Source organism: Phyllostomus hastatus, unplaced genomic scaffold (genome assembly GCF_019186645.2).
Source record: "Phyllostomus hastatus isolate PE091 unplaced genomic scaffold, TTU_PhHast_1.1 phas_contig_402, whole genome shotgun sequence".
Classification (NCBI taxonomy): domain Eukaryota; kingdom Metazoa; phylum Chordata; class Mammalia; order Chiroptera; family Phyllostomidae; genus Phyllostomus; species Phyllostomus hastatus.
Genome location: NW_025333873.1, coordinates 21,361 through 36,695, shown reverse-complemented (window position 1 = coordinate 36,695; position 15,335 = coordinate 21,361). Strand labels below are relative to the sequence as shown.

Below are 15,335 nucleotides of genomic sequence, written 5' to 3'. Positions count from 1 at the left end.
CCTTCCCATGGTGCTCTGCTCTCCTGTGTGCTCCCTGCCCCTCTGCCTGAGATCATCCTGATTTTCCCCACAAAGGCCCCCAGATTACTGCCCACTCTTCCCCAAAACGTTCCCAGGCCAACCTGTTTCCGGGTGGCCTGATACCATCACGGAGAAAGCCTCAGTCAGACCCTCGCACGTCTCCATTCTGCTATTCGGGCCTTGCTTACCTCCATTCAGTGAGGACAGAGGCCTAGCAGCCCACATTTGTATTATCTGCCGGGGAGCAGGTGAGAGGTGCAATGGAATTGCCACTCAAGGAGCAGGGAGCATTAAGTGGAGCAAGGGGTGTGGAGCATTTGGAATCTTGGATCTGGGAAGGCAGGGGTTTCCTACGCATACTTGAGCTCAGTGTGAGGAAGTTCCCCCACCCCTCCACTCTCCAGTTCTGGTGCAGCTGGACTGTCTAGCCACCCGGTCCAATTGGCCCCTTGGTTCCCCTGGAGTCACATTCACCCCACCACAGGAGGGAGCTGCAGCCTGGGCACCTCCTCCTCTTTCTGTCTCATAGCGCCCACCTCCCGCCTCCTCACCTCTAAGGAGATGGGGAGGTGGCCAGGCCACCACATTTCCTTTGCCCAAGGGTGACACTCAGCCCCACAACCCAAAGCAAGTCCGCACCCTTGTCACGAACTCCCTTTGCTCTGGTTACCTGCACAGGATGCAGCCTGGACTTGGTGCTTCCTATCCCTTCCACTGTCGTCACGGCAACATGGTGCAAGGAGCAGATGGGGGCCAGGCAGGCATTGACAGAAAAATGGCTGCGACCACATGTTAAGGCCATTCCGTTGTCTACTCAGGTCATCAGAGGGGACTGGAGTAGCAAGCCTGAACTTTGTGATGCTGTGTGTCATTTCTCTTCACTCTACATTAAGTTCTTTTCTCTTCTAGAGGTGTCCTTGCCTCTCCTCCAAGACTCTGAGAAAGGGACAGAGGTAGCTCTCCTTCTGGTGGGCCCTGAGTCCCTCCAGCTCCTTGTGGGGTCAAGCATCAGTGTACCCCCAGGACCCCCCAGCTGGAGCAAGGGGGGCCAGGGTCACTTTCAGACAGCTCTCACTCAGCTCAACCCTGGAGGAAGAGCTAAGGGGAAGTTTCCAGCAGGTTCCAGGCCCAAGGTGTATTCCTCTTCCTGTAGAGCCCTTCCTTAGCCTCTTCAATTTCAGCACCTCCAGCCGCTTTTGCTTCTGTTTCCACCCACCCCTACTTCTCCCGTTTCTCAGAGAACATGAGACACCAACCCCTCAGAGCTTGCTCACATCCGTTCCTTTGCTCATCATTCATTCACTCGTACAATCAACCCCAGTTATTGAGTGCCAGCCACACGCCAGGCACTCCATTGAGGGCTGAGAAATAAAGGTGAATAAAATGAAATCTCTGCTCTTTAACAGCCTGCAGTCAACCCAGAAAATAGAAGCCAGCATGCAGGTATAAACTCAATATCTAATGGTAAGTGCACAGGAGGGCTGTGCACAGGGCACTATGGGACTAGTTCAGAAAAAGGGCACCTAGCAATCTTGGGAGATCAAGAAAGGCTTCCTAGAGGAGGTGATATTTTTCCTAGTCCTAACGAGCTAGTCACGTTAGCCATGTAGAGAAGTCCCGGAAGGAAAGATATTGGAAAAGACTTGAAGAACAGCTTATGCAAAGACCAAGAAATTAGTGGGTGTGGAGTGTGATTGTTCACAGTTGTCTCTGCCTGGGGGACTAGGACCCACTGATGACTGGAGTGCTGGACCCATGTAGAGAAAGAGAACTGGAGAGGAAAGTGGGGTATGTTGTGAAGGGCTTCATGTGCAAAGCAAAGAGATGGGACTTTATCCTGTGGGCAACGGACACCTGTTGAGGGATTGATTGCATATGGGACGTGAAACCAGCCTGGGTTTTCAGAAAGGCTGCGCGTGCACACGCGCACACCCACTCACTCACAAACTGACCCCTGCTTCGTCGGCCTCAGATGGGCCATCGGCCAACAGGCAAAGGATACACGATCTTGTTCTGGAGACGATCAAACTTGGAGAGCATCACGGTGCAAGCTCCACAGCTCCCCTTCTCCACAGCCCAGCTTGGTCCCGCTCAGCCCCACTGGATGGTCGAGGATTAAGGAACATGAACTTGAAGAGAACAAGAGTCTTTGCTGGACTGCTGGGAAATACCTGGGCAGACCTGGGAGTGTAGAACCATCACTGTCATGCACAGGCTCAGGCCCCTCCACCAGGGAGACTGCACACACACCCAGCCTCCTCTGCTGAGCCCAGGGAGGCGGGGAATAGGGTCCCTCCCTACCTTCCCTGAGGGAAAAGACATCAGAGTCCCACATGAAAACACCAAGTTACATCCCCTGGGACTTGAGTTCCGGGACTTAAACTTGACCGAGCCTTGAATCCTGATCATTTTCTTGGGGTCAGGGTCTTGTAGGCACAGCTTTGTAGGCCCCCAGCCCTGTGATGTCCCCGGGACAGGTGAATTAGCAACCTCAAAATCTGAGCAGGTGGGGCAGCCATCACATCTGCCCAGAGACTGAGATGTTGATCTGTTCTGGGGTTTGCTGAGTCCCAGCTCTTTATCCTGAACCTTTGGGGCTGGCGAAGTCCAGGAATCCACCTTAGGGATAGACCAGGGCTTTTTGAATATCCAGTCCATGGGACTATGTGAAGGGAAATTAAAATGAAGACAGTTTTGAGGTCAGGGACCATTAATGGAGCCATATCATAAACATACTTGCAGAAATAAATGATCGGACACTTGGCATTTGTAAAAGTGCCTAAGGAAGAGGCTATTCTAGAAAACTGCAGTCATGGTGGCCACTTTCTCTGAGACACATGGGCTCCATTGCTCCTTTTCCCTCAGAGCCACAGGCCTCTAACCATCCAGCTACCCGGTGGGGATGGAAGGAGCTGAGCTCATCACCTCCTGGGCACTTCTCTCAAGATGAGATTAGTTACTAACAATAATACAGCATCTTATACCTGGAAATCGCTTATACTCAAGAACTCTTCACACTAACTGGTTAGCAGGCAGGACAGGGACTGCTATTGCCCAGTAGACTGAAACAAAATCAAACTACGACCCAAGAGGTCACGTGAGCCCTGCAAGCTCACACAGCCACTTGTGTGTTCCAGAGGTGGGGGTTCCCCCTTCACCATGTGGCTGCCTCCTTTAAAACACATTTGGGGAGGACTTTCTGTGTCCTCAGTTATTCTTTCCACTAATAAGGACATGGGCAGTCAGAGCAGTTCAGGCAACTCTGGGGGCATGTGAATAGCGATGGTAGCAAGAGTCCAGCTAGATTTTCTTCCAGCCTCGGGGTCTTTCTGGAAGCCAGGAAGTTCTCTCTCTTGCCTGGAACCCTCACAAATGAGCTCCCAACATAGGGCTCCCAATAAGCCACAGGGACTTTGTTGTACTTATGTGCCGACTCTCAGTTTTGGATTTCGTTTGCGAGTTGATCTTTAAACCAGCCAATGTCTACAACCAGGGCCTTCCTGAGGCTTTCAGACTTTCAATACTTTAGTCGAAAATTAAACTTGATGTCAACTCTCTAAAAAACCCACTAGGTTCACGTGCTGTGAACCTCCAGATCCCGCTCCCTGTAGCTCGAAAAATCCAGGCAAAGCCCGCAAGAGCCAGCAACCCAGTGTGACGGGAAGTGAGGGAACCAGAGACGAGGCCCTGGATTCCAGGCTCACTTGTAAACAATCCTGTGTGGTTCCCAAATACGCCACTGGAATCAGCCACTGTATCCCTGCCACTGGGAGCAAGTGGGGTTTGTTGACAAAGGTCAGGATGAGCCATGTCCTAACAACAGACCTCTGGGGAGTTTCCAGTACAGGTAGAACATTAAGAGTGTGGCTGTAGGCTTTAGTCTAGGCTCTGCAGATGTCTGCCCAAAGTGCCTGAGCGAGAAGCAGGTCCCTTAACAGGTGCAGGCCTCACCTCCCCCTTCTGCAAAAGGGCTGGCTGTGGACGTCAGTGAGATAACCTACAAAAATCACCATGAACAACTCCACCTGTACATAGTAAGTGCTCATCAATGTTAGCTCCTATTATATTTTCACTATTATTTTTGTTCTAGGGTCTCAGAATATTTTCCTACTCTTAATAAAACAGGGGTGCATTACAAAATAGCCATGGGGATACAAAGTACAGCATAAGAAATGTAATCAATAATACTAAAATAAGTATGTATGGTGCCAGGTGTGTACTAGAAATATCAGGGGGAACACTTTGTAAGTGTTTGATTGTCTAATCAACATGCTGCACACCTGAAACCAATACAAAATAATGTTGAGTGTACACTGTAATCGAAAAACACAATAAAAATAAAGTTTAAAAACGATATGGGGCCTCTTGCAGGCACCCTCCCGCACTGAGTGAAGAGCAGAATCCAAAGTCCCCCTAAGGTGTGGCCTTGTCCAAGCCTCTCAGCGTTGCCATTTCCACAGGGATGGCACCTCTACACAATTCCCCCACCTCAAGTACCCCTTTCCCAACAAACACCACTTCCTCTCACTCCCTTTCTACCTTCTCAGGACTAGACACTTTCCCCAGTAAGCCCGCTGATGTATCAGGCAAAAGACAGGCTGAGGAAAGCCCAGCTCCTCCCAAGCGGGAATGACCACAAAGCTCACCAGGGTTCATGAGCGCCTATAGAAGCGGTTTGTTCTGCAGGCCCAGGATCAGCCCTTGGCTTTACTAGAGCCAAGGCCAGAAGGGAGATTAAGGAACATCAAAAACAATCTCCGTATTCAATGGCTGAGAATTTCAGCCCCAGCACTCAAATGACTTCCCAGGGTCACATAGCTGCCCACTGTAGTCTGACACTGCGACCAGAATGCAAGTGTCAGAGCCCCAGCCCACTGCCCCCACTCCCTCGCCCCCACCCAAAGTCAGGATACACTTTCTTCTCAGGTAGGCCAAAAGGGTTGTTTCTGGATCTGCATTTTTCTCCACCACCTATAAAAAAAACAACAGAAAAATACATCATAGATGTACTCAGCCATGGTCCTGCTGAAGAAGTTGTCAAGTTCGTAGGGGATGGGTTAAATAGCTTATGAAAGACTAAACAGTTTTTCTTGACAGTTCCATAAGAATGACATATTAACCACAAGCCACATTAGGTGTGTGCTGATAGCTTCCAATTCTCAGATTCTACATTAGCGCTCAGCTCAGGACCCGCCACCGGGTGCCTGGGAGTTGCACCCGCTGTGCTCGTCTGACCAAAGCGAAGCCCCCTTTACATTAGACACATCGTCTCATTTCCAGCTGCTGGATCACACCCGTGAATGCCAGGGACAGCCGAGAGCGGCGGCATGCATATCTCTGGCTTGGCCTCTGGGGGCGTACATGCTCAGACAGCAGAGGGCCAGTCTGTGGACCTGTGCTCATAGTGCAATACTGTATGCATTGGGCTACCACAGTCAACATTTAACCCGTGTCAGGAATGGAGGAGAAATCACAAACCGAGAAGGGCCACGAGTGGAATTTTCAATAAGATGGAGAAGGTTGTTTACAACGTAAAATGCCAGTATCCAATGCAAATTGTCAGGAAATCTACGTAAAATCATTTCACTATTCCTCACCCATTATCAGGGTAAAAGGGTTTGGATGATTGGGATGGTAAAGGGGAGAGACTTTAAGGGGAGAGAAACAAGAACTTCTTTAGAGAGCACTATAGTATGAGTCCTACATCGTCCTAATGCCAGGAGAGGAGTATCTGCCTCGCACCTCAAGCTTCATGAGGGTGTTTCCATAGCGCCACAGGAGAAGCTAACAGGGGACGTGGTGCACCGACATATATACACAGCTAGAGGTGGGTTCACCAGACAAGCTGAAGAAGAAAGCGTCATGTTGATGTTGGTATTGGGGTACATACCCAGAGTTCAGGAGAGCAAAAGACGTGAAGTGTTGGCCATGGACTTAGGGTAGGCCATGCATGAGGGAGAGAGATGGAGACAAAGAGAGGCAGAGAGAGACAGCGACGGAAAAAGAACTGGCTTAGAGGTGCTTAAGTCACTCTAAAAACAATAACTACAGGTGACGGGACCTCCTACAGGGTCTGTGTGGAGTGGACCTCCCAAAACCGGAGGCTGAGAGAGAGCAGCTGGCCTGAGAAAAGCATGTCCCCATGTCACAGAGCTGTGACTGAACATTCCCAGTGATGGCCAGCCATCTTATTCCAGCACCAATTGAATGAAAACCTTCTTGCTACCCTCCCCTTTCTGTCCTGAATTGAAACTGTATTAGGCAACTTAGAAATGACCATAGAATTTTTTATTGTTCAGAATTAATCAAAGAGGTAGCAAAACTGCCAGAATTCACCTCATGAATAAAGTTTAAAGGAGTAGAAGATAAATGAATTTTCATTTTTGATTATGCCCCACAGGTCCAGCTTCTTCAAAGTCCTGGTTATAAAGTTTACACAGGAAGTTACGTCTGTTTCTTGGAGAAGAAACCATAAATGCACAAAATAAAGATCTTTGTCACCTTTCCTGTAGACAGCAGTAAGGGCCTCTAAACCTGACCATCTTCTCCCCAAGCTGGTCCTCCCTCTTGCCCTCCAACTCTGCTTTCAAAACATCACATCAGTCCCCTGCTCAGTATTTTCAGTGACCTCCCGCATATTCAAGGTAACACCTGAGTTCCTTACACTGTCTTTCAAAGCTCATTTCAATATGTCCCCAATCTTCATCATCAGCCTTTCCCCCCTCCTACTTTCTCTGCCAAGCTGGTCTTTGTACTCCTATGAAAATACATAACTTCTGACTCCAAAGCCTTTGACCACTTCATTCCTGTTTCATCTGCATCTTGACTTGATGTCAGAAGACCCCAACATGTCTTAAGGAAAGGCCCCCATATCATTCCAGCCACAAGTGGCCCAGCTCCCTTGAATTCCTACAGAGAATGGCTGTGCCCCTCTCACAGCAGCGTGGCTAGAGGGTTTGCCCCCAGCACACTCCACAGAACTCATTCAACAGGGTGCCAGTGGGTACCCCAAAGGGAAAATACTTTATGGGGAAGTAAGCTTAAGAAACACTGGGTTAAGCAGATTGTTCTGGGAAACTTCAATCACCAAAACAAATAATGGCCAAAATGGGTTTAGAACCCATTAAATAAAATTAAAACTTCCATGAATGTGAACTGATCATTAGTAAATGAACAGACAAACAAATGGGAGGAAGAGGAAGTTTTCTTGGCAGAAGAATGCCAACTAATATACATGGTTGGCCATCTGGTAACCTGCCCAATAATTGATCCAGCTGAGAATCATCAAAGGATACTAAAACCAGTGGATGAAACTTTGACAATCAAGATATTTACATAGTCTCAAAGTTCCTCTCACAGGTCATTTATTAATTATAAAGGAAAGAAGAGTACTACCTGGTGAACACCACTTTCACCAAATGACCCAAGTCCACATCGCACGAATGGGGAAAACTGACATGATGTTCTCCTGAGGAGGACACAGCCCTTCTCTGGCATTCCTGCCCGAATGCAGACTCTGAATCTAATGATAAGGAAGCATGACACAAACCCAAAATGAGGGACACTCTAAAAGCTAACTGACTTGACCCCTTCAGAAACATTGATGTCACAAAAGACCAGGAAAGCTAAGGAGCTGCTCCAGACTAAAGCAGACGAAAGAGACATGACAGTTAACTGCAAGACACAGTCCTGGGGCGAGGCTGGGTGTGTTATAAAGGACGTTACTGGGAAAAATTGAAATAATGCTGCATAAATTGCATAGACTAGGTAACAGTATTATATCAACACTAAACTTCCTGATTTTTTAAAAAATAGATTGTGGTTCTGTCATAATATCCTTATTTGCAGTTTAAGGGGTAAAGGGGGTGTGATGTCTGAAATTTACCCTCAGCTGATTCAGAAATAAAATGTCATGCTTTATATCTATTTCTAGTATTTCTATACATACATAAACATATAAAAACTATTTGTGTACTTAGAATACATATATCTATATACCTGTGTATGCACCTATAAACACATACATATATAGAGAAAGAGAGAATAAAAAAGCAAATGTGGCAAAATGTTAACAGGTGGGTAAAGTCTACCTAATAATTCTTTGTATTCTTCTTGCAACTTTTTTGTAAATTTAAAATACAAAGTTTAAAAAAATAAATATCTTTGCCAAAGTATTTCTTAGGGCTTTTGATATTCATCTATTTATTCTATCCACATTAATTGGGCACCAACTTTGTGTCAACACTGGGCTGAGTGGTTTAGGAATATCTAAGAAAAGTATCTCATGGAGACAGTTTTCCATGAAATACATTTTGAAATATATTACTTTGCCTAACCGTAATCCACTTCTCCAACTATTTCATAAATTCCTGAATGGCAAATGCCTCCAGCCTACACAGACCCCACAGGCTTTAGGGCTTGGAGAAGCCTGCTAAATGATGTGAGGGAGGGAGGGAAGTGGGGAAGGGTTAACTAGTGCATCAGTCAGTGACTGATGCTGACTTTTTGTGGGGATAACTGTTGGACACCTTCAGCTGCACCCTACATGCTGAGTCTTCCCAGGTTTGTCCAGATGTACAATCTCCACTAAACAGAGAGGGATTGCTCAGAAAAGCAAGAATCCTACCCTCCCAATGATGATCACCACAATAATAACAAACACCTGGGCAGCTCCTTCCCTTCCGCTCTGACTCCAGACCAGGAAATGTGAAAACAGCGGTCATCAGGGCCCACCACCACCACAGAAGGCCCTCAGAGTATTTGATAGTTGGTATCTTACATCCTCTCCAGGATCCCAGCCAGAGAGGTCCCAGACAACAGTCTGAAACAGGGAAAGAAGAAGGCTCACATTTAAGAGTGAGTCACTGAGATGGCTAATTACCTACAGGGGAGCTCCCATAAGACTGTCAGGACATTTCTCAACAGAAACACTTCAGGCCGGAAGGAATTGACACAACATATTCAAAGTGATGAAAAGTAAGGACCTACAACCAAGGCTACTCTATCTGACAAGGCTGTCACTTAAAATTGAAGGAGAAATAAAGAGCTTCCTGGACAAAATAAATAATTAAATAAAACTAAAGGAGTTCATTATCATCAAATGAGTATTGCAAAAACCGTAAACGTTAAAAAGCCTGCTTTATGAAGAAGAGTGAGTCACCAAGTTCTGACCCCTTCTTTCGTAACTTCTTTTTATAACATCCTGTAACTCAAGGTCTAGAACATTTGGGAACAGACGTGGAAACACACTCACAGCTGCCCTAATTTGTCTTGGATTCCTTTGCCGGGCCTCACTTTTATAGCATTGTTTTCACCTCATGGCTCCTTCCCTCCTCGCCTGTCCTTTCCAGCAGTTTCTCAAGAGGCAACAAATTGTTTACAAATTACAAGCATGGACATCCATTACAGAAACTGGCAGTCATAGATGGTAGAGTTTGATGTAATGATACCATGCAAAAATTTTTAATTGCTTTCCTAAGCTGTAAAACAAAATACATGGGAAAACAGTTTTTGCCAAGCCAGATTTCCCTTGACATAGTCCAGTGAAGCTCTGGCCCAGTGGCTTAGTTGTTGGAGAGTCACCCTATACACCAAAAGGTTGCGGGTTTGATTCCCACTCAGGGCATCTACCTAAGTTGCGGTTTTGACCCCTGATTGGGGGTATGTATGAGAGGCGACCAATCAATGTTTCTCTCTCCTTTTCCCTTCCTCTCTCTCTAAAATCAATAAACATATCCTCAGGTGAGTATTAAAAAAAGAAAGAAATGTTCCAGTGAATCACAGCAAACCATTCATTAAGAAGAGAAGCTTGTGCTGTCACACAGGAACTCATGGTTTAAGAAACAATCAAATCTTAAGAGTGAGATGTGGCCTTGGAAGTCACTGAATCCAGCTGCTCAACCAATGTAAAAATTGCTTACAAAAATTCCACAGAAGCCCTGGGCTGGTGTGGCTCAGTGGATTGAGTGCTGGCCTGCGAACCAAAGGAGCGCAGGTCCAATTCCCAGCCAGGGCACATGCCTAGGTTGTGAGCCAGGTCCTCAGCTGGGAGCACACAAGAGGCACCCACACATTAATGTTTCTCTCCTACTCTTTCTCCCTCACTCCCCCTGTGTCTAAAAGTAAATTTTAAAAAATATTTTTTAAAAAATTCCACAGAAGATGCCTTTGTGTAAGTAACCCTTCTAGAAAAGCCAGTTCAGCAACTGTTTCTTAAATCTCTGCAGTATAATTGCTGAATGCAACAACATTGTTTGAAATGTTGGATACAGAAGTTTTACCACCACCAACGTGGAAGCTTTGCCCTACCGCTTGGTTTGGTGCCAGATGCCAACTCCAAAGGAAAGTGGCACAGAGAGACAATTTTGAACCCCGAAGAGCATGGGGACCCCACTCCGCAGTGCCTCCTGGGGACTGTGATCACTCAAACGGAATTCAGTCTTTGGAGCACTGATGGCTCATGGAATTTTCTTACTAGTCATTCCAAAACACCCTAACAATTTAAGCACTAGATGTCCTACAAAGCACATTTCAGTTCTTAAAAATTACCTTGAAAGTCACTCTGTTTCTTGTCTCAAAACCACCAATACAGCAAAACAAATAAAACTGCTTTTGGGGGCAGGTGTGCCCCCCGGGCACATTCATCGCTCACATGACCATGTGCAGTGTACGACTAGGGCTGCCCTCTCGCTGTCCCTTTCATTCCCGGCAAGGGAGCCAGAGCAGATGCCAGCGAGCGTGCCAGCAGTGGGAGGGAGGGCGCGTGGGGGGCGGAGGCAATGTCATGTACTCGCACTTCCTCTCTCTGCACCCGCATTAGAATGTGCAAAGGTCTTCATTTTTCCAGGGCTACGACGACTGGTTCCCACGTCCGAAGTTCCCCTCTTCCCCATCTCCCCCTCCCCCTCCCTAGGTCCCTGTGCATGGATGAAGTTAACCCAAGAGGTCAGTTTTTATTAAAGTGAGAGATCCACAGCATGTATATGTAGAACTAAGGGTGGGAGGGGAGCCTGCCCCTCGTGAAATTTATCACGGCTGCCACAAGATGTCAGTATATGTCCTCCCGCAAGTTACCTGTAATACAGGGTCGGCACAAATAACGCCCCCGGTTTATTACAAACCCGTAGCGTGTAACTCTGTAACATAACAATATCACACTCAAGCCCACCATATGACATTTTAGATGAAATGTTTAAATTAAAACTATAAATGACTACACCATATTATTACCCTACCGACCACACTCCAGCAAGCCTTACTTCTGCCGGACTCTGTATTTCCATACGTGAAATATCAGAAGCAAAGGCTGTGTACATCTTATATCCTGATATTAGCATGAAAAGACGTTCCCATCCCCTCCCTCGGGAAAGGGATCAACAGAAGCCTTAGGACACCTTTGATTAAACACAGAAACAGAAGTGTGGTGGGTGACCTCCTGTCTCACGTAGAACCCTGTCCCCCCTTTCTCAGCTTGTCAGTGTCCCTACCGCTGCAGAGAGCGGGCAGGGTGGGGTGAGCTCACAGACACCTCTCTCTTCGCTCCACGCCCCCCTCACTCCTTTGCCCCTTGAGTGTCTTGACTATGTTCTAGCCCTGAGAAGGTCTTCTTTCCCTAATGTCACCCCAAAGGCAGCCCCATGTTTAAAGGGAGAGAGAAACAGGAGAACAAGTGAGAGCAAACACGAAAGAGAGAGAACGAAATGACCTGTTCCACCGGACACACGGTGTCCGGTTTGGCTTCCCAGGCAGCAGGGAAGCCAAAGCAAAGGTCAGCTCCTGCTTACCTTTTTGCCATTCACAAAGAAAACCAGCTCGTCCACTGTCATTGTCAACAGGTGGAGTGCCCAAACTCCCAGTACCTCACTCCCAAGAGACACTGGCAGTTATTACCACTCTGTAACTGGAAAAACACACCTCCTCTAAAAAATGAAACCAAACAGGCCAATGGGAGGGAGCTGGCTTACAGCTTCAGCGTATAAAAAGTTCCTGGCAAAAGCCACTGGTTTGCATCATCAAGGAAGTGTTAAGCAATCATTCTTGCAAATCACTTCCTCCACAGCTGTATTGAAGAGCACAGTAAGGAACAGCATCATCAAAAATATGTATGACCATGGGGTCTTGGGCACAGCCCTGGTGGAAACTGCTTCACCCTCCCACTTGCTGAAGACAGAGAAGGGGCAAGGGCTATTGTCAGAGTTGGGGCAATAGAGCTGCTTCTCACCTTCCATGTCTACGCTTGTCACTTCACGATTTACAGTTGCAGAAACACACACTCGGCACTCACGTGCAGGACTCGCCCAACTGGAGGAGTGTGGAGGACATAAGATGCGATGCCCAGTGACTCAGATGCAACACCTGGCGCTGGTCCTCAGCCAGCTGCGTATCACCTCCAGAACTCTGCTTCGTTCATCCCATAAATGGGAATATGAATGACACCAATGGCGAAAGGCTGAGGGACCTGTTATATGATACATGTTGGAAGTGCTTTGTAAGTTTGCAAAGTACCAAAATATTTATTACTCTTGCTAATATATTCTCAAACAACACAACAAAAATAATCCTAAAACAAACCAGTTTTGAGACTTTTCTTTTATCTCTCAGGAATATGCCCTTAATATGTCACCAGAGTAACTCATAAAAATATTTCACAATAGCAAAAAAGTTAAAATGTGCACACAACCTAGGCACAGGCCAAGTTAACTCTGAGCTGGAAACCTCCCCCCATCCAATACTCATTAACTTCTCACAGGGGTGTGCAACCTTTCGGTGTCTCTGCGCCACCCTGGAAGAAGAAGAGTTGTCTTGGGCCACCTATTAAAGACATTGCGACACATAATCACAAAAGCAAATCTCATAATGTTTTAGTAAATTTACGATTTTGTGTAATGTTTGGTAAATTTATGATTTTGTGCTGGGTCACATTCACAGCCATCCCAGGCTGCCTGTGGCCCGCCAGCCACAGGTTGGACCCCCCGTCAGTAAACGCACATACATGCCCAGCGCCCACTCAGGCGGTGCGACTGAGCTCTCCGCAGTCTAGCTCCCAACTGCCTCTCCTGCTCACACACACACCAGCATGCCCTCTGGTCTCCTTCCACCCTAAAAAGACCCACACAGGTACTCCAATGGACCCTCTGATCACAAGGGAGTAGGGCTAGCGGGGGAGAGAAAGGCGTACTAAGCAGATGGGCTTGTCACGGCAACAGCCTGGAGAAACTGCAGACTGTGGGACAGCCACGGTATCAACCCTTGCCTCTCTCCCAGCCACAGTCTTTATTAGCCAGAGGTGAAATTTCACTTGTAGGGCGACCAGTCAACCCGGGGTGCCCCTGACCACTCTGGTGTTAGCCCTGAATCCCTTCAGTCCAGGGTAAACTACATTGGTTGGTCACCATAAAACAATGATTCTTAACAGGGGTAGGGGACAGTACCCAACCCCAGGAGCCATTTGGCCATGCCTGGGGATATGTTTCAGTGGTATGACTGGGAAGAGTTGTTACAGGTATCTAGTAGGTAGAGACCAAGGATGCTACTAAACACCCCTCAGTGCACCAGACAGCCCCAGTGACAAAGAATCACCTGGTCTTAAGTGTCAACAGGGCCAAGAGGAGAAACCCTGGCCTGAAAGAAAGAGGAAGAAAGGTGGAAAGAGTGAGAGTGGCTGAGCCCGGGGTAGTGGTTGTAACAGGGGACTTCTCCCTGACCCTTACGCCTTTGCAATGGAGAGGCCACCCAGCTCTGTTCACTGGCCCACCCAGGTTTCCAAGGCTTCTGCCTCCTGGCCAGTCTCTAGCCAAAGTCCCAAGAAACTTTCAACATAAAGGGGGAAGGCTGAGGAAACACCGTGCGTCTGTTGTTAGGTAGACTGGCTTGAATATTAGTTCCACCGCTTCTGTGTGACCTTTGGTAAAAATCACTCTCTGGACCTCAGTGTACTTATCTACGAAAGGAGGGTGACTCTGCCTCGTTGGTAGAAGGTACTGGGGTGAGTGTTCAGCGAGACTTGGGTTAGATGTGTGACCCACAGCACGTGCTCGAGGTACAGGTAATGGTTCACTTCTCCCCACTCAGCCAGGCTTCAGCCTCCTCCTCGCACCTGGAGGTAAAGTTCCCCCCCCGCCCCGTCACTGTGGGGCACTGAAAAGTGAGAATACATCTTCAGTAAGGGCTGATGTTGTCCTTCAGATTTTATTTCTGTAATAACTATAATAACAAATTTTACTTCTACAATACCAAAGTTTGACTAAAAAAGACTTTAACTTAGTATGATTACTTCTTTTTCAGCAAAATACGTGTGACCATTTCTTTCTCTGATTTTTCCAGATTCATAAATTAGAGGAAAACCATGTAAAATAAGCATTTTTTTTCCAAAGCTGACAATCTCCTAGATATGCTTTCAATGTTGAATGAATTCTCAAATTTGGGCTGAATTAATGGGATTTCATGGTCTGGGAATAGGCCAGTGATATCTTACATTACATTACTTTACCCCCATTTTTCAAAAGAATGTCGCACTTTATAATTCGCCTTGTGTCAGTAGGCAAGGTGCCGAAGTCCCTGAAAAAGCCAGATAAGTCCTGAGGCCTCCTGGGCACAGACCTTCCTCTTGGAACGACACTTGCAGGAAGTCACAGGAGATACGAAGAGTCATAATGCTGCTGAAAGCCAAGTCATTATTTCTGGAAGAGCGAGCTCTTTGGGGCCACACGTTCCCCGGAAGAAGAACCATTGAGGAAAGGCTTTTAGCGTTCTCTGAAGGCCGGGTCAGGGCTGCGGCTCTAGCTCTGACGGGGGGGTGGCCTGGCAAGTCCCCGGCCGCCCCTCCCCCGCCACAGCTGCAGCCCCTTCAGCCTGCTCACTTCCTCTCTTTGCACCCACATGTGCATCTCTGTTCGTGCCCTGTGGGTCTTCCCTGTTCATTTTCTTCACTTACAACAAACCTTACATGACAAGAAGAGAAATCAACTTTTATTTCAAAATATTCCATTGTTGAAACTTTTTTAAAATTAATGTTTTCTTCTCAAAGACGTGAGATGCCCGTTCTGGATGCAAGATTTTGCCACAGTCTCGGAGCATCACTGCCCGGCACCCACGTTGTTCAGATTATTAACCAATCTTAATGACAGCTCTTGGTGCATGAATAGCATTTCTTTGGCAAATAACGTGATTTCACTTGATCCTTACACAAGCCCTGTTAGAGGGGCAGGGAAGTTGTCATTATCTCCCCTCTCCAGACAAAGAGCATGAGAGCCAGGGAGGGTGACTTGCTAACCGTCTCACGCCGAGTGAGTGCCAGTTCCCACATCTGCCACCCA

At 47.2% G+C, this 15,335-nt stretch overlaps 1 protein-coding gene across 1 annotated transcript in view; it reads right to left on the bottom strand.

The window, feature by feature from the left end:
* Positions 1-11,932, bottom strand: part of XDH (xanthine dehydrogenase) — a 59,872-nt gene extending 47,940 nt beyond the window's left edge. The window contains 5 exon segments of the mRNA XM_045844459.1: positions 692-800; positions 2,024-2,085; positions 2,087-2,121; positions 4,935-4,992; positions 11,805-11,932. Of these exon segments, the coding sequence (XP_045700415.1) occupies positions 692-800; positions 2,024-2,085; positions 2,087-2,121; positions 4,935-4,992; positions 11,805-11,846 (306 nt within the window). The 5' untranslated portion in view covers positions 11,847-11,932.
* Positions 11,933-15,335: the final 3,403 nt, after the last annotated feature.